General features: G+C 38.9%; 1 protein-coding gene and 1 long non-coding RNA gene across 3 annotated transcripts; one reads left to right on the top strand and one right to left on the bottom strand.

Annotated features, from left to right (window-relative positions):
* Positions 1–2,173: 2,173 nt before the first annotated feature.
* On the top strand, positions 2,174–6,144 carry LOC126630833 (uncharacterized). 2 transcript variants are annotated; one of them, XM_050301107.1, is made up of 3 exons: positions 2,174–2,212; positions 2,328–2,702; positions 5,565–6,144. In XM_050301107.1, exons 2-3 carry the CDS (start codon positions 2,451–2,453, stop codon positions 5,766–5,768), a joined length of 456 nt encoding a protein of 151 aa, XP_050157064.1. In that variant the 5' UTR covers positions 2,174–2,212; positions 2,328–2,450; the 3' UTR covers positions 5,769–6,144. The 2 variants fall into 2 exon arrangements, with proteins under 2 accessions (XP_050157064.1, XP_050157011.1); XM_050301054.1 differs by lacking the exon at positions 2,174–2,212 and having other exon boundaries at positions 2,228–2,702.
* Positions 6,145–14,069: 7,925 nt separating this feature from the next.
* Positions 14,070–17,225, bottom strand: LOC126630779 (uncharacterized). The gene is made up of 3 exons (XR_007626115.1): positions 16,592–17,225; positions 15,195–15,261; positions 14,070–14,335 (listed from the first exon to the last, which is right to left on the bottom strand). It is a non-coding gene; the product is annotated as an uncharacterized LOC126630779 (long non-coding RNA).
* Positions 17,226–25,918: the final 8,693 nt, after the last annotated feature.

Here is a 25,918-nt window from a genome sequence, read left to right as displayed (position 1 = left end):
ATTCAATACACTTTTTTTGAGGTGAAACAGAGAGGGAATCGAGCTGCACCGTCGTTGGATTGTGTAAAAACTTGGCTCGAATAGTGGACTGACTGGGTTTTCGAAGGAGATAGAAACCACGTGTACTTGGCTCGAATAGTGGACATTCCCGTCCTCCCACATGTCCTTGAAACCACAGCATCTCTAGCGATGTAGAGAGGGTGGCCGGAGAAGATGAAGCGGTTCCTGACGTGTGTGAAGGAGCTGTTCCGGGTTGGGTGAGTTGGAACAGAGCCGAGTCTAACCGAGTTGAAGATTTCATCTTTACAGGGGAGTGGGTCGGGGAAGATTGAGCCCAGGTTTCAGAACCAACACAGGAAAGTGGGATCAGGGACTCCTTGGGAAAGCGTATGAAGGTCAAGCAAATTTGTGAGGAAAAAATGGGCTTAGAGATAAAGGATGATAAAATTTCAGATTAAACCCAAAAGAGAAAGAAAACTGTTTCAGCTTAAAAAAGTGAGCTTTGTAGACTGAAGAGAGAGAGATAGAGTATTTGGTTTCCAGGGTTTTTTTTTTGGGGAAAGCTTTGGGTTGTTGGGTTTTTGCAGATTCACGGCGGAGGTGAAAAATTGAGAGAGAACCGACATAACTTTTCTTGTCGATTCCCACAGACGGTGCCAAATGTTGATGCACAAAACCAGAAGTCTTGGAACAACGTGAATCTGCAAGAAATGTAAATAACACAAGATGTATCGTGGTTCACCCCAAGGTTTGGGCTACGTCCACACTGATTATGTATTTATCTGTTTGTGAGGGAGAGAGATTCAGAGCCTCTAAGGGAAAGAGTGAGGTCTCTCATGGCCTAGGAATTGGCCTCCCCTTATTGTGAGGGTGATGAATCTTTTTATAGAATAAGGGCTCTTCACTTATTACATATATGCCCCTTCTTTTATTACATAATTACATTTGAGTCCCCCGAGTATTTATACGAGATCTAAATACGGAGGCCCTAAGTATGGTATAAACAAGGTGTTTGAACTTCTGATTCAGTTTTTTGATCAAATGAAGTTGTACATTCGTGTTTATGCTTTTCCAATTTGTGCGAAAATGAAGCTTTCTTAACTAGAGCAAATATTTGTTCCTTAATTTGTTGGAGAATGACTTACCTTTATAGGTTTCAAGAACTCATGAACCAAAAGGTGAATGAATATATATATATATATATATATATATATATTTTGTTTGTTTTTATTTTATAGAAGTGAACCTCTATTTTGGAAGTGAAGAAGTTTAGGGATACAGAAAACCAAAATGTTACGAACTAGATTTGAGTATTGTCGGACTAGATCAACATCTTGTGATTCATTGAATGGAGAGCCAAGACAAAAGTAAATCCCATTCTGTATGAGTTTTGTAATTTTTTTTCATATAATGGATCATTACAGTTTTATTTTTTAAGGGATTTTGAAAATTGTGTTGGATTGGACCTGTAGTAGTTTGCATTCAGAGATACTTTTTTTTGTTTGACTGTTGATTGATTTATATGATTTCAATGTCTTGCTAGTTTAGTCACGTGTATTTGCTCATATATGTGAGTAGTAACTTATAATAGGTTGCTAACCATAATGCGGTTTGTTGAACGATGTAATATTGTTATTTTGGATGTATTGGTAATCTATGAACTTGAATGTTGGATTTTGTATTTAGATTGGATGTGAATAATGGTGAATTTGTGCAAAATCTACATAAATGCAGTCTGTGACTCTGTGCAATTGCAATCTGTGCAAATCTGTGTGGTTTGAATAAGTGCAAATCTGTGCACTTGCAGTTTGCAATTTATGCAAATTTTATTATTATTTTTGTTTTTTTTTAAAAAAAAAAGGGGGACCCGTGGACTCGCCTGAACCGGTCCGTATCAACTGGGCCGAATAAGGTCCAGTTCCTATATTAGAAAATGTGATCTTCAACCCGGCCCGGCCTGTTTTTTTTAAACCCATATCTGGTCCGATCCCTTCAAAATTGGGCTGGCCTGCGCTCACCCCTAATACCACCAGACCGTACAATACATTACTAAACCAGAACATATTGAATGTAAATTGCTCTGGTTAAAACGACTGTTTCCTTACGCGCGTCAGTTGGAGGTTGCCAGGATATATTGTAACTATATATATATATATATATGTATTTCAACATCAATAAACCAAACCTCCTCAGCTGCACCTTCATAAATACGGTACTACCCTTTCACCATCCAGTTCTTTATTAAAACTCTCTCTCCTCTCTCTCTCTCTCTCTCTCTCTCCAGCAAAGAAACCAATTTCTCACCTTTTTCATTTTTATTTCTGCAGGAAAAACCCATCTCTGATTTGCTTTGCAAGACTACTGCAACCTCTCTCTCTCTGTGTTTGCAGCACATCTTGTTCTTGTGCAGTTTGTAATTGTTATACTTGCAGCGGGTCAAATATTTGAATATGTGCAATTTTGGGGATGAATTTACAATAGAAAGCTACAGAATCCCATGGCTGGTATGGATCCAGGTGATGGTGATGGTCCTCCTCCTCATCATTCTGTACTGCTTCAGCTTATTGGTCATAGATCTCTCCAATGATGACATCACCACCACCACCACCACCACCAAACCTTCATCTTCCACCAGTCGCTTAGTTTCCGATGGCACCGCCACCTCCACTACGCTTGTCACCAACCGCCTGCAAAATTCCCAGGTACGGAATCTGGATCTTCTTCCCTCAGTTTGACTTCTCCATGTTCCTTAATTACTGTTTTATACTAGTTTTGCCTATCTTTTTGGATATTTCAAGAGTTGAATCCCTTGTAATGTAACAAAAAAGAAAGAAAAGGATGATAGAAAAAAGAAAGATCCCTAATCAGTTGTACTGCTTCCTTATTTTGAACTGATTATCCTAAACTCAAAATGCCTAATCAGTTGTACCATGAATCCCAATTTCATTCAGATCCAATAATACACAATAATACAACGTCATGATGAAAAACTTACAATATTACTGTTTTTACTTTTTCTAATTTCGGTGGGGTGTGTGTTAAAAGACGTACAAGTTTCATTTTGTGCGCTCGTCATTTCTATTTTTCCTTCTGCAAAGAAGTTACTAGGTTATGGTTTTGATGCGACAGTTTACTCTTTCGGAGTTAAAAGGACTTGGCATTTCACCTTTTTCTGACAACTATCATATAATTTATCAGTGTCTTAAATCAAATCTAAGACGGAGCGTGTGTTGCATACAGTTTGGAATTCATCCCAACCACTTAATTGAGTATTTTTAGATACTATATTCATTTTCTAACAATTGCCTAATTTAACACCACTTTTTTACTTTGGATACTTCATCATAAATGGTATGATTTGCTCATAATTACTATAAAAACAAAAAAAAAAACAAAGAAAAAGGATTGCCCGAGTCATGCGTACTTCATTCGAAAATGCATAATTATGTGTTGAACATGGAAAAGTCACCATTCATAACGTTTCGTCGTCTACTTTGAGTTGGTTCCATCTTCTTCTTCTATGGTCACTCTAGACTTTTTGTTTTTTTTATATTCCGTAAACATTTTGAGGCAAACTATTAGAATTTCTTGTTAATGATGGAGGTATTTATATTATAAGTTATTATGTAATAATTTACAAAAAACAAAAAAAATAAAAAAAATAAAACTAGAGTCGTTTTAGCAATCAACTACAGATCGTACTATAAAACATTGTGAACTTTCAAGGTGTCTTACCCTTTTCATATGGTTGTTGAGACTTTACACCTCAGTTATCATTTTCTTTTGGTACATCCCTTGAACCTTGTACCTTACCCCAACCACGCACTTTTTTTTTCTTTCAACATGTGCTTATATTATTATCACAAGATGTCATGGGTCGGTGTATTTGTGTGATATAAGTTGCACTCTTGGTATAGAAATTCAATGACAATGGGAGGAATGTTCAGAGCATGCCACCATAAGCTTGGTAGTTTGTTTCTAATATTTGTTTAGATCTGTTCCAAAATATAAAGTTGATTGAAATTCTTTTATTACGTAAAACAAAACATCGCATAGAAGTCTGGATAATATCTAAAAATCACAAACCATAAACCATCAAGGAGTGGTCTAGTAGTTGGGGCTGGTGAATTGTTGTGTTTGATTTCTAGTGCTCATGATTCGCATGATGATGGTCAAGGAAAGTGTCTTTTCTAGTTTTAGAAGAGTGGACTGCTTTAGTGGAACCATTGGCTCATTTTCTCCCCACCTCTTTTCATCTCCGTTCATCCCCTCCTTTCATATTCTTTATTTTGTCTTTAACTTTCAATAAAAAAAAATTAATATAAAATGTTGACGTGATTTAATCATGACTGTTCAAATAAAAGAGGGAAAAAGAGAAGGAAAAAAAAAAGAGGAGAGAATCTTACTCCAAAAATGACAAACGATATCGACATGTTACATGGGGACTACTTAAGCAAAGCACGTGAGGGCAGTGCAGGACAGGAAACAGCCTTCTGCATTAAACCACAACCCACGAGGATAATTTATAAATTGATTTTTGTTTTATGTTTTTTATGTTTTGGGTTTGGAGATGGGATTTAGATCCTCTCCTGAGTTTAGAAGGCTGAGTTTTCTGAGTAAATCATACGGACTAGTTACAATTATTATAACTTTTAGAGGGATTTTCTGTTTGTAGTCGTTAAATCAAAATTTAACGGTTCGTGTGATTTACTCATGAGGCTCAGCCTCCTAAGCTCAGGAGAGGATCCAAATCCTTGGAGATGAATTATAAACAACTTTTGTTTGTAGTTTTCCATTTCTAAGATATCGAAGTCCTCCTCCTGCATTACCTGGGTCTGTGATAACTTCTTCAATTATTTATTTTTTTAGTTTGAAATATTATTAAAAAAAATTCTCATTGTTTATATCTCTACATACAAGAGTTAACAAAATTTGTTAAAATTATGATTCGTTTGATAATTATTTTCTTTTAGTTTTTTTATTTTGTTCACTTATTTTATTTAAATTGAAATGTGGTTTAATAATGACTTTCAAACAAAAAACCAAAAGCTATTTTTTTGAGTTCTCAAAAATCAATTTTTATTTTTAGGTTTTGATAGTCATTTTTCATTTTTCATTTTTTTTTAAAATTGCAAATAGTTATAAAGAAGTTTTAAAAAATAATGAAAACAAAAAACTAAAGGGGCAATTAGATTACGATTTTGTTTTTAATTTTTATTTATTTTTAATAAAAAAATTGAAAATCTGTTTGGTAATTACTTTCAGTTTTCAGCTTTTAAATAATGAAAACTGAAAACATAAAGTTTTTTCGTTTGGTTTTTAAAAGTTTTCTAAAAATTAAAAAAATGAAAAGTAAATGGTATCAAACGCCCAAAATTGAACTGGTGAACAAAAAATGCCATAAATAATGAGGCTAGAATAAGATTTCATCTCACAAAGTTTTGTTCGTGAATCATTTTGCAGGCTAGTTATAATAAAACATGTTTTATTTGAATAGCTTGTGTTGGGATTAGAAATTAGGTAATTACATGTACGAATAATGAGAGTTTGTAAGATTTTGGCAGGTAGGAGAAAGTATAAAAGGGGAGATAGTAACAAGCACAAGTAGAACAATGAGAAGAGAGGAGATGGTAGAAATGGAGGAGGCATCAGCAGCAGTAGCAGCCCACATATACTTCCACCCTTGCTACTATTTTAGGCTGGCAAGAATTGCATTTCTCAAATGTTTAGGGTTTGACTGCACCTTTGAGAGTTCTTCAACCCCATAAAGAGGAAAGACAAAAGAAAGTTGACATGAATTTTAATGTATCTTCATCTTGTCTACTCAACTTGAAGAAAACTTCACCAACAGGCAACAGCCGTAGATAGAACTCACGACGGAGTTGTGTACAGCGTTCTGTATATCCGAGCATAAAGGAGCTCTTCGAGATCAACGGCAAGTATCATTCGTCGGCGCCAATTTGTTCGCTAAATTGGAAGTTGGATTAAGGTTATTTTTTGACGGATACATCTGTAATTGAAAGGATTTAAGTGATGGGACCGAACAGTTGTGTTTAGAGTTTACCTTTGAGCCTCCACTAACATGATGTTAGCTAATAGTCATCCAGATTGTGCTACCAAATAATAAATCTTACTTCGAGTCAAGCCTATTTTCTGTGTAACCTAATTTTATATGCATCTTAAAAAAATTCATGTTCGTCACTTAATATTACGGTCTAGTTTCACTTGTAAGCGAGAGGTCTTAGGTTCGATTCTTATCAAAGGTGAATTTGAATCATATTATTGCTATCACATTGTGAGGCTAAGCCCACCTCCTCCCATTTAGTGTAATAATATCGTTTGTTAAAAAAAAAAAAAAACAAGAGGTTCTTGGTCATTGTATGTGTATGCACAATAAATAAGTCGGGTGGCCATAAAAGCAAAGAAATTGGGCCAAACTGAATGAAAAAACTCTGGAAAAAAATCGAGGTGACAAAAATTCAGTCAAACTCGGACCCAAACAAAATCGAACCAACGGAATCGATTTTAGCTTTTGTTTTTACTTGCAAAGAGCCTGTCCAAACTAAATGGAATCGACTATATTGTTAATGCGGGGTCCTTTTTTACCACAAAGAGGCCGAAATGAACATTGGTCCAAAGGAAGAAAGGCCAAGGCCCAACAAGATTGGGAAGGATGATCCTGAACGTTACAGATGACCGCTCGGGGTCTAGATTGTCTGCCAACAACGAAGCCGAGCACTTCCTCATAAAGTACTTTCCAACCACCAGGAGCAAGTTGGTGTATTGACAATTTTACAACATGAAGTTCTAAGGACATGCATGCTGAGGCATCAACTCTAGGGCACGTGGCGGCTATTAGATAGAACAGAAGCCTATGAAGGGACGTAAAGGCTGACAGATTAAGGGCTCAAGTGTGGATTCCCACCAACCCCAGGAGTCGAGCAAGGCACTTGGTACACGTGGTCCAAGAAAACATGCAAGTGGACCAAAACAGATGTCACTTAGTTGTCACAGATTGACTAAAGAACAGAGGGGCAGCTAGCAGGTCAAGTCTACGTATTTGGCACATTAATGCAAAGACAGAGGAAGACTCAAACCCAGAGACTTGGGGCACATTGAGGGCTTATATAAAGAAGATGAGTACTTTTTAGAATAGGTTAGACGAATTAAAAGAGAAAGACAGACAAATTAAAAGAGAAAAGAGACTATATTGAATTAGGCGCTGTTTGTAACCTTTTATTCAATATGTTGATGCACAAAATTAGTGAAAACTTCACAACAACGTAAAGTGTCAAGTTTGTGACCTTCGCTTGGTTGCTCTGGTCAACAAGTGAGGATCTATAAGCTTTATTCTGACGTTGACATGTGTCATGCTGTGATTGACCTCCTGGTTGGAAGGAAACTCTTGTGCTTCGGCAGGGGTGCCTCAATGGATCCTTGAAGGTATGAAGTTGGCCAGTGCTTGGTAGTTTCGGGATTAGTCAAGTATGGTACAAACACAATATATACGAGAGATTTAGTGGACGTAGCCCAATTTTGAGGGGGTGAACCATTTAAACGTTGATGTTCACTTCTTATCAATCCAACACTAAGACCCCCAAGGATTGACACATAACTATACTAATCTTTATTAGCCTCTCCATATTTGAGCGTTAACATATATTGCTTTACCTTTTTTTTTTATTAGTCTAATTCAATAGGCCTTAGTTTTATGTAAATACTCATTTATATACACATGAATGTGAAAATAGATATGAAGTGCATGCATGATGAAGCTTTTAGAGTGCTAATAGCATCTCTCATTTTGTAAAATATAATATTATAACATATAAATGCATGGACTAGTTGCTGCTTCTTCTTTTTTGTTTTTCAGGTAGTACTAGGGAGACTAAATTTTGTAAAATAAATAATATGGAAGTTGATAAATGCTAGGGAAACCAAATTTTGTAAACAAAATAATGTGGATGTTGATGATTGGATTAGTACTTAAGTGTTGATTAACGTGCTTGTTTCCTATTGGTGATGCATCATTTGGTTTGCAAATTTGGTTTAAAATTTGGTCTCCCTAGCATTATCCTTAGTTTATTACTTAAGCGTTGATAAACATGCTCATTTGTATTGGTGACACATCATTTAATTTGTAAATTATGTCTATAAATTTAGTAACTAACGTTTAAGCATTAAGGTATAGCCATGTAGCAAGATTTCTCTGTGCTCGTTTGTATAACTTTAATTAGGAAAATGCTAGGGAGACCACATCTGATATGGCAAGTGAAGTGCACATGCCATATCGGATGATATATAATATTGTATAAATATGTGATCTCCCTAGCATTACTCCTATAATTAATGTGTCACTCACGAGAATGGATACGTGACACCCTTTTTTTTATATAACTTATGACACATTTTTTGGAGGCTCACTTCGTAATGTGTGACAACCCGTCCCTAATTTTACGATAATATAAAATTTAAAAGCGTGAATTGATGAAAATGCCCCTAGAGGTAAGGATTTTGAATTACATTGACCACTGTTTATAGAGACGTATGACTCATTCTTTTAGCATATTTGTGTAGTACTCGTCGATACGAGCTTGTGGGCGTAAACAGAATGTAATTTGGAGCTATAACGAAGGAGTTACTAATGTTTAAAGTTGGGGGCACTCTAGTAAACTTAACCTTCACTGTAGAAGGCTCTAGATTTTTTGGAGCAATGTGATGTGCCACGTGTGTGGCTGGGATGAAAGGAAATAAGAGAAAGGAGAGAGATGGATGGCTGAGATGAAGGGGAGATGAGAGAAAATGAGGGATTGGGGGGTTGCCCAATCAGAAACAAGAGAAGGGAGGGGAAAGGAGAGAAAAGAAAAAAAAAGAGGGAATCAGATCCATTTGAAGACTCGAGACCCGAGCCGAGTTCCGACGACTTTCCCAACGATTTTCCATCCACTTTTCCGGCTTTCCTCAACCTCCCATCACCATTAAAGCTCATCACAACATCCCATTCTAGCCAAAATGGACAAGAATTGCTTACAATTTCACGAAGTTTGAACTCGTGGGTGTCGCGGAAACCCTTACCCGAGATCCACCAATTATGAAATGATTTCATTAAATTAGCACCACCAAAACACTCATCTAGAGGTCAAGAACAAAGCCCAAATAGGTTTGAGTGCGGCGGAACACCGGAGGTGATGGATCGAAGCCACCCATTTCTAGGATTTTCGGTGAGTTTGAGTGAAATTGGGGATTTTCCCGGTCAAATTGGACTTGGCCACATGTATAAAACTTGCTTTACTCATTGAGATCTTCATTTCTATGAAATTTGGTAATTTTTGGAGATAGTTGATTTTTCCGGCGAGTCGGGGCGACCAGCCGCCGCGTGGGCTGAGACCCCACCTGACCATCCTAGGCTAATTTGATGCCCTGATTCCATAATTGACATCCATTTAGTGAAATCATGATGTTTTAATATAGTTTCGTAGTTGGACCGCCTAGTTGGCCATCACTTGGTTATTATATGAATGGACAATCCGATCGTTGGATCGGTACCAAACTTTAGTACGTGATAGTACATAATATTTATGGACATTAGGAACTTACAGATCAGGAATCCAACGTACGGATCTTCTCAAATTGAATTTCTAAAGTTTGTAAAATCCAATGTTGACCGCCACTTAAATTTGCGATTGGCGAAGAAGTTTTAGTATGTTGTTCTAGAATCATAGTGTGGACTTTGAGAAGTTACGGATGGGAAATCCATGGGTGGATGTTCCAGATTGACTTGTGTAGGGTTGTGGACCTCATCTTTGATAAAGACTTGACTTTTGGACAATATGCTACGAATTGATCTTAAATATTAAAATCAGTATTACTAGAGACTATGTAGGGCTTAGTGGGCCTATATTGCTTAATGAGTTGTCCCAGATAATATATACATCGGTTAACTTTTAGGGTTAACCGTTGACTTTTTGTAAAATTTGACGGGGACCCTCCTTAGCATATTTCAACACGCTGATTTCGAATCTGCCATCCGTTTTCCAAAATTCAACTGTTTTAGGATAGTTTCTTTATTAGCCATACTTTGTACGAAAACGCGTAATTTCATTAGCACGCTATATTTTCCTAAATGGTTTCGTTTTTAGGCGAAATGCATCGCAAGGACTCTTGATGCTACGAGGCGGGTTCGACTCGGCGACATGATCTGTGAATGGGTCTTTTCTTTATATATATATATATGTATATATATAGGTTATTTTCCATATATACAAGCATTAATACATTCTTTATGTGATTGCCATGATTAAATTAATGTTTATAAGAAATACCTTATTGTTGGGAAATGATGAAATAATCATACGTGATGCACATGTAAGCTTACTATGAGGAGATGTCTTGATTATATTTATGGTCATGAACAGTACGATATTGATTAGAATTGTTGAATGGATTTGGCATGACTATATTGATGTCATCAGCTCATCATTTGCTGCATTAGTGTTGGTACTCGCCGGGGCCATGGCCAGTCTTTCATGTGTATGTGCACATCGCACCGTACACTCACTTTGGATCCATTGTAGGTGCCAGTCTAGTTGTACAGGTTGCCATAGGCAACTCCGACTTGTATATGCTGCGCATAGTGCCAGTCTTCACGTGATTGTAGTACTAGAGTGCATATTATTATTACACCTAGTCATGTTCATGTCAGAATACCTCTGCATGAACTCGTGTTTCAGTATGTGTCGATGAGCACCCGATATGATATGTTGCTTATGTGAGATTTTGTGATTATGGATGTCATGTCGTTATTTATGAGATATTGTGCCGTATTGAATTCTTGAGATTTTGCATGCTATGATAAGTATTTTCTTACTATATGTAGTATTATATTTTGAAAAGGTTTTTACAAAGATTTGTTTCTAGGCCCACTCACCCTTATTTTTCACCCCTCCAAGTTTTATTGCTAAGCTTACAAGTCGACAAGGATTCTTGACAAATCTTGGTGTAGACGATTACCTTCGATGGTATAATTCTCACCTTATCTTACTGTATTGTACTTATACTCTGACATCACGTGTGAAATGAGTTCATTCCTTCTCACCGCACACTTTATTACTTAGGCACTTTTAGGTTTAAGTTTATACACATTTTCCACATCACAACACTTTATGGCTTCGTCACTTTCCAAATGTCGCCCAGCACGGCTCGGTTCGAAGTCCAAGTGGACATTCCGAGTCGGGGTGTGTCATAATGTATTTAAATGATCCGAACCGTTTATTTTTAAGTCTTCACTCAAAGATCATATCTACAAAAGATCACCTAAATCTAAAATCATATGACCGTTGGGTTAAAGCTTTAGGATTTCTTTGGAAAACCGTATTCGTCTATTTTTGTTCACTACAAATGAATGCCTTAATAGTTTTGGATTTCATCTAATTTTTTACAATGATGATCTATGAATGATGTTTAAAAAAATAGATGGTTCAAATTGTTAAAATAAATTACGAAGTGGGCCTTACGTGCTTTACTGTGTTAAAAAAGTGGTACTACGTATACATATATTTCTATTAAAGGCAACTCAAGGAGAAACCATTTAATTTGTTTTTTTATTCTGATCATGAAATTTCAATGTTGTTACGATACTATTTTCATCAATTTCTTTGATCATAACTAGATGTGTCAACATGTGAACGGACGGGTAGTGGTACAAGAATGTGAGGTTGCGAGGAAATAGAAAGTTTGATTGTTAAAAAAAAAAAGAGTTCTAAAATTCCAAGAGAAAAAAACATGGTAATGGTCACGGAAACCAAGAACTGTTTAGGGGATAATGCGGGCTGTTGAAGCCTTTGAAGAGCTTTGTACTTAGGTACCGTTTGGTACGTGGGAAGGGATGGAACGAAGTGGGACGAAGCGTTCCGTCCCACATTTGTGTTGGAAATGTGCCCTAAAATCAATCATATGATGATACTTTACGGACATTTCACATGTTAAACTAATCTAGTTTAATATCAAGGGCAAAGATTATTGTTTGAGCCGTCTCATATAAATGTTATACGCTTAAACGATAAGTCCAAGGAATATGTGATTGGGAGAATGCGATCTAAAGAAGTTAGATTCATGAGACCATTCTTTCGTAGACACATCTTAAACGTTCCTGATCATAGGATTGCCAATTGGGCATTGACAGTCCGTTAAGATCAGTACGTGTTGTGTCTTCTCTCAGAGAGAGTGACTAGTCTCGAGTCATTGGTGTGTGTGACATCAAGACAAGCATGTAGGTGCTCAATAATGAATGAGTCTACTGAACATGATCAATGAGGAGTTCTCATACTCATGTCACATGAGAACTCATGGTTGGGATAATGCAAAGTAGTCCTTTGACCTGAGGCATCATAGTTGTCTTGTGGTTAAGTCCTTGATCTTTGATTATGTCAAAGTCACTCCATCAGGAGGGTGTCCACGGCATCGTCGGGGTTAAGCCACTTAGCCATGGAAGCAAGTGAATGCGCAACAAGGGATCTCTAACCTTCAAACCGTTTGAGGCAGAATACTCTATGATATGATTAAGAATCTCTGGCCAGAGTATGAATGAGATTGAGGAAGTCGTTCCAAATCACATTCAAGGTAATCATATAAGCACACGAATCACATTGGATCGTAGACATGAATAAACTATCAAACCAAACAATGTGGTCAAGAGTATTGTATTAGAGAAAGACCGTATTGCATTTGTAATCCTAAACTGAATAGGTTCTCCACCTCTTCTGATTAGCTTGGGTAACCATGATATACTGCTAGGTGTCACTCATGGTTTGTGGAAGCCCTAAACGTGTATAATCACTAAAGGGAGAATTGAAAGTAAGTTTCAATTCACAATCGATTTGAAATGGTTTTAATCGCCCACTGCCTCGCTAAAAGGAACCTAATGGATCGTACACTGTGTAAGGTGGAGATTGAAGAAACAATAGAGATGAGTAAGAATAATTGAATGGTTTAATTATTTATGGCAAGTATTAATTAATATGTTAATTAATCAAACCAATAAGTTCGTTAAAGACCTCGGGATAGTTTTGGGCCTCAAGACCCAATGGGCTTCGAACGTCAAGCCCATTGACTTAAGTTGTATGACAACTTAATGACAAATAATTCACAAAGGCCTTAAAAGCCCAATGAAACCCTATGGCCGGCCATTTTGTTAAAGGAGTGGGTTTTGGACTTAATTACAAGTTTGCCACTCCAATGAATAAAGGTATAAATATGACTTTATAGCCAAAATTCATTTAGGGTTTTCTTTTGTGGAAAGGATGAGAACATAAGCTCTCCTTTCTCTCTAAAGTGGCCGGCCTCCTTGGAGGGTTTAGCTAGCAATCCTACTACTCCAAGGTCACTCATTTCTTCTCCAATCTAACCTTGGAGAACCATTTCATCCATCCAAATCCATAGATCTAAGATGAAAGGAATGAAGGCCCTCTCTTTGGGTGATTAGCCTTTGCTTATGCAAAGAGGAATCTACAAAGGTATAATTTCTCAACTAACAAATGTTGTTTTAAGTTGAGTCAAGGTTCACCAATCTACTAGGCTTTGAATTTCATGGTTAATGTTTTGTTTTTAAGTGCATACAAGCATGATTCCGTCTTTTAATTGTTAATTGCATGCTATAGATGTTGCTTAAATGAACATGTTTTTCACAAAATTTCCTTCAATTTGGTGCACCTAAAACAGGTGGAACGCGTTGTTCCACGGGACGAATTTTGAGTGAATTTTCATTCTGCCTCACCCCCTGGAACGACTCGTTCCACATCTATGGAACACAAAATTATAACCTATCCATCTCCTTCTTCTTCCTCGTTTCCATCCAAGGGCATCTTTGCTCCCTCTCCGTTCCGTCCCGTCCCGTCTTGTCTTGTCTCGTCCCGTCCCATTCCGTTCCGTCCTGTCCCGTCCCGTATGCATATCAAACGATACCTAATTGTTTGGCTTAAATGTCAAAATGGTTCATGTGACACACCCCGACCAAGATCAAGGCATGTTGGTCGTCACGTGAGGGTGACGTAGCCATGTGCACTAGAGTGCACTAGAAAGCGATAAGAAGTATATGAATAATTAAGGATAAGAAGTATACGAATAATTAAAAACTAAAAGTACTAGAGAGCACTAGAAAGCGAGAAGTGTTAGGAGTAAGATACAAAAGTAAATACTCCTCATCAGAGCATAGAAAGTCTAGGTGCAGTCCAGTAGGACAAGTACTAATTATACAGTACCATAAGATGTCCTACAATTATTTTGATAGGTCAGAACCACCGGAATCCTCAAGGCCACTGACAGCAAGCTTACCTAAAACCTGGAGGGGCACAAAATAGAAAACGTGAGTGGGCAAAAACAAATGTTTTACCAAACCATTTCATTTATCAACATTTCTAACCCCTCGCTGTAAAACATGTCTAATTTTTCCCAAAATCAGAAGATAAGCATATACATAAATATATATGTAAATATATTAATTGAAATCATGCTTCACAATATCATATTCATATGTATGCCATGCCAAGATATAAAAAAGTAAGCAATTCAGGTGAGAATAATTTCATATAAATATAACATGTTAGCCGTAACCCCTGTGGTAGTCTGTACGGCTGAATTCATAGCTCAAAAGTCAATCTAGCCGGAGTCACTACAATGACCTATACGACATTATACTGCACAAGAGTCGGAACAAAATGAAAAGGTCTGTACGACAATAATGGGTGTAATATAATCATGCTCAATACTACTCACACATAATAGTTGGGTGATAAATCGCTAGTCACCTACGAGTCGGAACCACCTAAGATGTTCTATACGACAGGACTGTGCACTTAAATTGGATCCAATGTGAGCATATGGTGCATGAGGTGACATAATAAACAGGCTTGTGCCATATCTCTGGCTAAATCACAATCACCCTAGGTGCAGTTCTATGAGCTCAACATTATTTAATCACATATCGCACCATTGATAATTCACATAACCAAACATAACTCACCTGAGCTTACCTGAGCGTCCACAACACCACAATTATATATATAATGCATCATATACCAATTCATATACGAAAGATAAATTCATATGCATGGCATTTAAGGCATACTTTCATTTAAACACATATTTCTGGGAAAATATCAAGTATATAAATATATACTAAAAACTAAAAGCCCACTCACTGGTATGTCGAAGGGTCGTAGCCCCTGAGTTGCCCTTGAACATGCTCGTCCTCGGGATAAGTCTCACCTATATGCAAATTAACTATAAAAACGTTATTTAAAGCACATAAACAAAACTAGCTAATAACTTCTCATACATAGCTCAAATTGCGTATATGAATATACCATAGTGACCTACACAACCTCAGGATCATCCCCAAATTTTTAGAATAATTTTTGGACCACCCATGTGCCAGCCAAGGCACGACAACACCCGCCGCCCACGCGCGAGCACATGCCAGGCATGCTGACGGCGTCAGTTAACGCCGTCAAGAATATTCCATCAAATCCTCGCATATACCGTTGATGCGAAAATTAACTTAACACACAAATTAAACCCTCTTGTTGTCAAATTGTAGTATAAATGCAAGTAGGGATCATTCTAAACCGGGGATTAGGAGGGCTTGCTAAAACCTATAAACTTACTCAAAAACATAAAAAGAAAGTTAAAACCGTTTTAATAGACTCAAGGGACTCAAAACAGATTCTAAAGACTCGAAACTGCCTAAAAACACAAACTGGGCAGATTTGACTCTAACACAATTTTGGACGAATTTAGTGTTTTGGTTTGAATCAAAACACTCAAATTACACAAACAAAACTGAAATTTAACACTTTGAAACAAGAAAGTAAAATGGGGATTTTGGTTTTGATGAATTTGACACAAACAAACAAGTTATAAAACTAGGCAGATTGTAAGACAAATTTGAGGAATACGATGATGGATGGATTAGTTAGAGGTCCGTTCTTCACACATGACACACTTGTACATGAATCGATTTCCAATTGCTTTTCAATAAACTATGATGCTCAACACCCCAGATTAACCGTGATGCACAAATTAATCCTCAGATTTTCCTTTACTCATTGAATTGGATGAATGCATGTGACAACCCAAATTATTCTCTAAAAGTCCCCTATATGAATGCATAATAGAGATACAATCAAAGATCATTACGTTCAATGAAAATCATAAGTGTTGACGAGGCAATTATAACTATGAATGCATGATACAATTGCCAAGAATTCAATTAACGCGATTGTGATAAACAACCTTCACTACTCATGAATATAAACTTGTAACGATTAGGTGAAAATCATTTATATTCTAGCATCTAATTCATGCATGAAAACTAAGTATGCATCCTTAATAAACATACAAGAATCAGTTATGAATAATATAGATAATAGAATTGCAATCACAACTTATCAAATCACAATTGGAAGAAATCAATTCAAATCTCAAGCATGTTCATGGCTTCAAACTTCCCCCTAACTAAATAGGGGTTTAGCCACTCATAATTGCAACAAAATTAGAAAATAACAAAGTAGACATTGAAAGTAAGAATGAAGTACACCTAAAATGCTCCAAAGTTCCAAGCTTGAAATGCCAAGGACCTTTGTTTTCACCACCTTGTTGTAGCACAAGTGTCTAGGATGTATATGGATATATGGATGGAATGGATTTGCATGGCTAAGAGATGAAAGTGTATGGATTGGTGAGATGTGAAAATGTAGTGTCTTTGGATGGAGATGGAATCCAAATTATGGTGAAGGGTGGATGTATTTATAGGCTAGGGAGAGGAGTGTATGGAGTTGTAATGAGTGGATGTAATGGGTGTAATGGGTGAATGTTTGGTAATGAGTGGATGTAATGGGTGTAGTGGGTTGTGGTAATGAGTGGATATAATGGGTGTAGTGGGTAGATGTTTGGTAATGAGTGGATGTAATGGGTGTAGTGGATGAGTGTTTGGTAATGAGTGGATGTAATGGGTGTAGTGGGTGGATGTTTGGTAATGAGTGGATGTAATGGGTGTAGTGGGTGGATGTAATGGGTGTAGTGGGTGGATGTTTGGTAATAAGTGGATGTAATGGGTGTAGTGGATGAATGTTTGGTAATGAGTAGTGTTTGGTAATAAGTGGATGTAATGGGTGTAGTGGGTGGATGTTTGGTAATGAGTGGATGTAATGGGCGTAATGGGTTGTGGTAATGAGTGGATGTAATGGGTGTAGTGGGTGGATGTTTGGAGAATGGATGTGTTGGGTGAAATGAGTGGATGTAGTGGTAGGTGAATGTGTTGGGTGAAATGAGTGGATGTAGTGGTAGGTGAATGGATGTGTTGGGTGAAATGAGTGTGCTAAAATGGTTATTTATAGGGAGAGGATGATGCACCAACTTCAAATTTCGTCCATTCCTTTTGCTCCAAGCATATGCCATCCATTCCATGCCAAAAAATGCTCCAAAATGCTCCAAAATGCACTTTTTTGCCACATTAACCCTTTGGACCTACAAACACACGAAAATAGGTTAAAATACTAAAATAACTACAAACTAACAACATAAATGCCAAGAAACAAGCTAACTAAGTCGCACAAATATGCTCCTATCAACCGTTAGATTCTTAACGGCGTCAGTCAACGCCGTTAGCATATTCCGTCAAAACTGATGGAATATTCTCTGTCTTTTTCGGCGAGTCATCGGTCGTCGGTGACCTCGCCGGTTTCTGGAAAACTAAATAAATTGTCCTAACTTCTTCATTTTGCACCATTTTCAACATAATTGGTACCATTTTAAAGATCTCAACAAGACGAACAAAACCATACCTGCCCCGACCTCCAACTCGTTAGAAATTCGCTGGAAAAAGCCTCGATAATTTCGGCCAAATTTGAAACTCTTCGTTCTCACGATTCCGACGTCCAATTTCTTTAAACGAAGTACTTCGAGCTTCGTAAGGACCTCTTTAAGCTCCCTATGATCTTGAAATTCCCTGAAACAATCATGTTTGTACCATACTTGACCAATCCCGAAACTACTGAGCACCAGTCAATGTTATACTGTTAAGGACCCAGAAGAGTTTCCCTCCAACCAGGAGGCCAATCATAGTGCAACACGTGTCGACATCAGAAGCCAATCATAGCGCGACACGTGTCAACATCAGAAGCCAATCACAACACGACACGTGTCAATGTTAGAATGAAACTAGAAACTCTTTTCTATAAACAGAGATCATTCTCTCATAATATTTCCTAATTTCATTTGTACTAAATCATTCACTTGTACTCACTAATGGAGAGCTTGAACCTATGTACTTGTGTGAACCCTTCACAATTAATGAGAACTCCTCTACTCCATGGACGTAGCCAATCTGGGTGAACCACGTACATCTTGTGTTTGCTTCCCTTTCTCTATCCATTTACATACTTATCCATACTAGTGACCGGAGCAATCTAGCAAAGGTCACAAACTTAACACTTTCTGTTGTACCAAAGTCCTCGGTGATTTTGTGCATCAACATTTGGCGCCGTCTGTGGGAACGACACTTATTCCCACTATCTTCAGCTTTGTCAAGCTGGTTTCCACCATTCGTACACTCACTTTTGACCAGGCATCCCTTTCCAACATGGGGAGTGAAGGAAGCCACAACACACAGAATGACACCCCTCTTGGACCTAGTGCGAAGCAACGAAAGAAGGAAGGAAAAAGGGTTGCTCTTCAAGCTAAAGTCGATGAGCTAGAAGCTTAGAACAACAAGATATCAATGAAGAATGAGGTCTTCCAGGAGCAGTATGAGAAGCTCTTTGAGTCGATCCATGAAACTAGGCGTACTCAAACACACGAGCTCGTTGCCCCTGTGGACATCAACCATCATCTCGGTGCCCCCCAACACGGAGGGTCACCTTCCTTCGACATGGGTATCCCTGATGAGGAGCGAGCTAATCATCAAAACATTGATCAACATAAGACTTTTCTCAACCCAGCTGCATCGACCCGAAGCAGAAGAAGTAGAGGAAGACACCTCCTTGCAGAAGGGTTGGAAGGATCGAAAGCCATTTATCGTGATTACCGAGACTTTCTAAAGCAACGTCGAGAGAATCCCTTCCATATATGCTTGAAGATCAATGACCCAAGGGTTTCTGAAAGACTCGGTCCCCTCCCACGACCCAGGCCAGCTGCCAATCTAGGGAAGGAACGACATGTCCTAGAGGAACATGAAGGTATAGGGGACTCTGAGGTATTCCGACAGACTCACCCTAGAAGTCAGTACGGCGAGTCCAAGGAAAAATCTCACGCCCTTTCTCAAACTTTCCTACTTCCAAGAGGCAATGGAGACTTATGAAAGAAAATCCCAGTGGTACATGACTCCACTCAAGATCCCCTTGTCCTACAGCTCCTTGAGGAAGTAAACAAGTTGAAGGCCGAACGTCAGGCCGAGATACCTAACTGGAACCAACCCAGGCCTGGCCCTCTCACAAGGAGGATCTTCGACACCCCTTTCAAGCGAAGACAAAACAAAAGCTTGGTTTACAACTCTGTATTGGAAGGGAGAACCTAATTGAACACCTTAACCTCTTTGAGTCCACCATGGCATATCAGATGCACACCGACGAAGAGCGATGTCTTCTCTTCCCCTCCACCTTCTCTGACGGAGCTCTAAACTGGTATTGCCGTCTTCCACCTGAGACAGTAGACTTATTTGAGGAACTAAGGAAATTGTTTGTCTCTCAACACATCTTCCGGACCGATCGCTTGCATTCTGCATATGACTTGTACACTATTCGCCAGAAGCCGGATGAGTCACTACGAGAGTATGCTGGTCGTTTCAGCCATGAGTATTCTCGCTGCGCTGAGGCAGATGACAAGACCGCCCTCAAGGCCTTCACGGCAGGCCTACGTGATTGTTTCTTCAAGTACATGATCAATGCCAACATTTGGAAGACTTACTCTGAGGTGATGGCACAGGCTTACAACCATGCCTCTGCCAAGGCAATGACATATGAAGGGAAACCCCCCACAACCACCCCTTATCAGCAAGTAGGGAGTGGAAGCCAGATCCAACCAAATGAGAAGACCTCGACCTTCCAAATGGCAGCGTTGCCTCCCCCTACCTTACTTAATACTTTGCCAAGTCAACAGACATATCAATCTCAGGGCAAAAGGAAAGATTTCCATCCTCACCAGTCTCATTTTAGTAAAAGGAGTAAGGGACACTACTGCAATAACCAAAGGTATCGCCATGATAATCCCCGACCCTAGGCAATCAACACAGTAGGTCAAGCACGTGTCAGGACAACCCCTACCCCGAGGTATGAGGCATACACACCTTTGAGCGCCACATGTGTGGCCATTTACCCCAGCATAGCACACCTGATACCGAAGCCAAAGCCAAGACACCCGGATTACAAACCCACGAAGAACATGGGCACATTTTACTGCTACCACGAGCATAACGGCCATGACGGCGAGAAGTGTATCACCCTTCGTGATCATATTGAAGCTTTGGCACGTGAAGGAAATATTGATCAAATCCTTATTCACCATTTAAGGGGTAACCGTAACCAACGCCAGGTGAATGTGATATATTCCATAAGTGGTGGCATACCCATATCTAAATCTTCCAACAGGGCCATGAAAAATAGCGAACGTGCTTTAAGGTTTGGCCACCAAGTGTTTCACATGGAAGACATCAGGGCAGGTAAGCATCAAAAGCCTAACCGGGATCTAATATGTTTCTACCCTGAGGAAGAAAGAGGTATCATCTACCCTCACAACGACCCATTCATCGTGGAAGCTCACATAGCCAACTTTGAAGTACGACAAATCCTGGTAGACACGGGGGCTTCGATCAATATCATGTTTGCTGAAGCTTTCAGGGCACTTAATGTAGCTAAACACTTGCTCGATCTTTCGATTTCCCCTGTGATAAGCTTCTCCGGTGATATCGTGTAACCTTTGGGGATCATACACTTACCTTTCATCATTGGTACAAGCCCTTACACAACTACCATTACCACTAACTTCCTAGTGGTTGATTGCCCAACGGCATACAATGTCATCTTCAGACGCACATGCATCAATGATCTCAAGGCCATGGTATCCACACATATGTTGTTGATGAAATTTCCAACCCCCTATGGCAATGGTTACATCAGAGGAGATCAACTTAGTGCACGATCATGTTACAACGCTTCGGTCAAGCAACAGCACCTGCCTGTGCCCAAGGAAACCCTTTCTATACATGACAAAGTCATAAAGACCAGCCCAGACGAAGCCAACTTGGATCTTCACGGTGGTAACAGTCAACCCGACGATCCTCGAGATGACTCTTTCACCTAGCAAGCACAACCCGTTGAAGAGTTGGAGAAGATCCCTATCTCAAAAGATTATCCGGATCGCATGGTGAAGATTGGCACCACCTTGTCACTACCCATTCGGTCGGCATTGATCTCTTTTTTGCAAGAGAACACTGAGGTCTTCGCCTGGTTATACGAGGACATGCCAGACATCTCTCCCGATATCATCTGTCATCGCTTAAGTATTGACTCCAAAACCAAGCCAGTGAGACAGAAGCGAAGGTCTTATGACGCTGAACGGTACGAGGCAATGAAGGCAGAAGTTGAAAAACTCAAAAGCATAGGCTTCGTCCGCGAAGTCAATTATCCAACGTGGGTAGCAAATGTTGTCCTTGTTAAGAAGAATCTGACCAAGGAAAGTCTCCTGCTCCAAAAGGTCTTGTGGATAATGTGTGTCGATTACACTGACCTAAACAAAGGATGCCCGAAGGATAGTTTTCCTCTTCCTCTCACAAACAGACTTATAGACTCTACGACAGGGTGTGAACTTCTAAGCTTCATGGATGCTTACTCAGGATACAACCAGGTGATGAAATGTACAACCCGTACTCTAATATCATTTGGCAACTTACCATTCATGCCACCAACCAGGGGAAGAATGAACTCACCTTCGTACCACCAACCAAGTGATGAAAGCAACTCACCATTCATTCCACCTGCCAGAAGATAAGTGGTAAAACTTGTACATGTGAACTCCTAGCATTCACAAATAATCAAAAACCCCCAAGCTTGACAACTCCACTAGGGGAGCACTTATGCCCAACAAGAGTTATAGTCACCAACAAAGTCTTATTGCAAGCCAACAACAACTTCAGTGCATGGCATACGAAGATCAAGCTATTCAGCTCTCTTGCATCTGCTTCAAATATTTCCCCTCTGTAACAATGCAAACACTACAACTCGTAGAAAGCTTCACACACTCTTGATCAAGACAGTGTGAAGCAAAACCAATTTATGGTGCCAACAAGAGCTTCATCAATGGAAGGCAACCACAATTCTCAAAAGTTTCACACACTCTTGATCAAGATAGTGTGAAGCAAAACCAATTTCTGGTGCCAACAAGAGCTTCATCAAAGGAGTTCAGCCACAATTCTTAAAAGCTTCACACACTCTTAATCAAGACAGTATGAAGCAAAACCAATTTATGGTGCCAACAAGAGCTTCATCAATGGAGGGCAACCACAATTCTCAAAAGCTTCACACACTATTGATCAAGACAGTGTGAAGCAAAACCAATTTATGGTGCCAACAAGAGCTTCATCAATGGAGGGCAACCACAATTCTCAAAAGCTTCACACACTCTTGATCAAGACAGTGTGAAGCAAAACCAATTTATGGTGCCAACAAGAGCTTCATCAAAGGAGTTCAACCACAATTCTCAAAAGCTTCACACACTCTTGATCAAGACAGTGTGAAGCAAAACCAATTTATGGTGCCAACAAGAGCTTTATTAATGGAGGGCAACCACAATTCTCAAAAGCTTCACACACTCTTGATCAAGACAGTGTGAAGCAAAACCAATTTATGGTGCCAACAAAATCTTCATCAAAGGAGTTCAACCATAATTCTCAAAAGCTTCACACACTTTTAATCAAGACAGTGTGAAGCAAAACCAATTTATGGTGCCAACAAAAGCTTCATAAAAGGAGTTCAACCACAATTCTCAAAAGCTTCACACACTCTTGATCAAAACAGTGTGAAGCAAAACCAATTTATGGTGCCAACAAAAGCTTCATCAATGGAGGGCAACTACAATTCTCAGACCTTCGAAGCAAATTCAATTTATATGGTTCATCCAAACCTTCGACTACTACAAAGTGTGGCTTGCATCACAATCTCTTGCTCAACAGTGTGGAAGCAAAATTTGTATATATTGTCTCTCCCACATTTTCAAATTTCTAGTTTCCCAAAAAAAAAAAAAAAAAAAGGGAAATTCAACAAAGCGTCATCAATGAAGGACAACAACAAATTCTCAAAAGCTTCACACTATCTTGATCAAGATAGTGTGAAGCAAAATCGATTCGTGGTACCTAACAAAGTTTCACCATAAAAGCTTTACCAACAAAAGCTTTATCAATGGAGGACAACTACAAATTCTCAAAAGCTTCACATTATCTTGATCAAGATAGTGTGAAGCAAAATCAATTCAGGGTACCCAACAAAAGCTTCAACTCCAAAGCTTCACCAATAAAAGCTTCATCAATGGAGGACAACTAAAAATTCTCAAAAGCTTCACACTATCTTGATCAAGATAGTGTGAAGCAAAATCAATTCATGGTACCCAATAAAAGCTTCAACTCCAAAGCTTCACCTACAAAGCTTCAACTCCAAAGCTTCACCAACAAAAGCTTCATCAATCGAGAAGACAACAACAAATTCTCAAAAGCTTCACACTATCTTGATCAAGATAGTGTGAAGCAAAATCAATTCATGGTACCCAACAAAAGCTTCACCAACAAAAGCTTCAACTCCAAAGCTTCACCTACAAAGCTTCAACTCCAAAGCTTCACCAACAAAAGCTTCATCAATTGAGGACAACTACAAATTCTACAAAAGCTTCACACTATCTTGATCAAGATAGTGTGAAGCAAAATCAATTCATGGTGCCCAACAAAGCTTGACCTACAAAAGCTTCACCCATAAAAGCTTGACCCATAAAAGCTTAACCCACAAAAGCTTCACCTACAAAAGCTTGACCCACAAAAGCTTGACCTACAAAAGCTTGACCCACAAAAGCTTGACCCACAAAAACTTCACCTACAAAAGCTTGACCCACAAAAGCTTCACCTACAAAAGCTTGACCCACAAAAGCTTGACTATAAAAGCTTCACCTACAAAAGCTTCACACTATCTTGATCAAGATAGTGTGAAGCAAAATCAATTCATGGTGCCCAACAAAGCTTGACCTACAAAAGCTTCACCCATAAAAGCTTGACCCACAAAAGCTTCACCTACAAAAGCTTGACCCACAAAAGCTTGACCCACAAAAGCTTCACCTACAAAACTTCAACACAAAAACTTCACCTACAAAAGCTTCACACTATCTTGATCAAGATAGTGTGAAGCAAAATCAATTCATGGTGCCCAACAAAGCTTCAACCTCAAAGCCTCACCTACAAAGCTTCAACACCAAAGCTTCACCTACAAAGCTTCAACACCAAAGCTTTAAAAAAAAATATATATATATATATATATATATATATAATTTTTTTTTCGGAAATTCGAAAATTCAAAAAAAAAAAAAAAATTCGAAAAAAAAAAAATTGCCTAGGCCTACTCTTCTTTGGGCCTAACAACTTTCATAACAAATATATCTGAAGAAGGAGTTTTGGGCTACCACTTAGAAAGAAAATGCCTCATTCGTCAACTTCCTTGACCGGAGACTTGGGGGACTCCTACCATTTGCTACTCCACCTTGATACTCGGAAGTTTCACGACCACTCAGTGACTTGGATTTTTCAAGTCTCCAAACGAGAAGTTTTCCTCACTCGGGAAATTTAAGGAGCACTACCTCAACCTACATGCTTCACTCACAAAGCTTCAACATACAAGCTTCAACAAAATGAAAAATTCAAAGAACTTAGTGAAGAAGGCCTTGGTGTATTTAACATAATACGTTGAAATGAAGCAAAGCTTGTTTATTGATATCTCCGATAAGTTACAAATATGTACATATACATGAATCAAAATAAACAAACAAGAGGGAGCCTTCACAAAGGTTGCGCAGGAGAAGTCTCAGCAGTCGGCAGAGCCCCAGATCGAGGAGGCACCAGAAGGTGATTATTTTGAGCCTCAGTACTAGGCAGAACCCCAGAAGGAGGAAGCACAGAAGGTTGATCATTTGGAGTTTCATTACGCAGTACAGCCCTAGAAGACGAAGGCAATAAATGCCTTTGGAACAAACCCACAAACCTCTGATGATCAAGTAAAATCTGACCATCAGATTCCTGCAGCTGGTCGAGCTTCGTCTTCATGTTTGTAGCATAGTCATGTGCGAGCCTGTGTAACTGTTTATTATCATGCTTGAGCCCTCTGATCTCCTGTTTGAGACTTATCACTTCAGCCGCCAATGATTTAACATGGTGGGTTCGAGCAAATAGGCGTTGGGCCATATTAGACACAGAACCTGCACACTGAACACTGAGAGCCAGAAAATCCTTAACAGCCAACTCATTAGACCGTTTGGAAAGTAGTCTGTTATCTTTGGAAGTGAGAATGTTCCTGGCCACCACCGCAGTGGTCATATCATTATTCATCACAGAGTCCCCAACGGTAAGAGGACCAGTAAGGGATAAGAAGGATGGGCGCCATATGTTGTCTTGAGAAGGCATGGCTGCCTCTTCACCAAAGTTCAAGTCAAAACGACGGTCGAATGGGCCAGACATTCTCAGAAATGATGAAGGAGAAATGAGGTGCAATAAATCTCTGAAGTAAAGGGAAACTTCCTACAAGCAATAACTCTCTGAATGTACTCCTTGCACACAATTGGTGCCCTTATAAAAGAAAGGGCAACATGGCCGTTGATTCAAAAATCCAAGTGGCACCACTCTCCG

The sequence above is a fragment of the Malus sylvestris genome, chromosome 1 (assembly GCF_916048215.2).
Source record: "Malus sylvestris chromosome 1, drMalSylv7.2, whole genome shotgun sequence".
Taxonomy (NCBI): domain Eukaryota; kingdom Viridiplantae; phylum Streptophyta; class Magnoliopsida; order Rosales; family Rosaceae; genus Malus; species Malus sylvestris.
This window is presented reverse-complemented; position numbering and strand designations above follow the sequence as displayed.

Excerpts from the sequence above, each read along its gene's own strand:
- LOC126630833 (XM_050301107.1), top strand. The coding sequence starts at position 2,451 with ATGTGCAATTTTGGGGATGAATTTACAATAGAAAGCTACAGAATCCCA. Across the intron at positions 2,703-5,564 it reads ACCGCCTGCAAAATTCCCAG|GTAGGAGAAAGTATAAAAGG; the intron begins GTACGGAATCTG and ends AGATTTTGGCAG.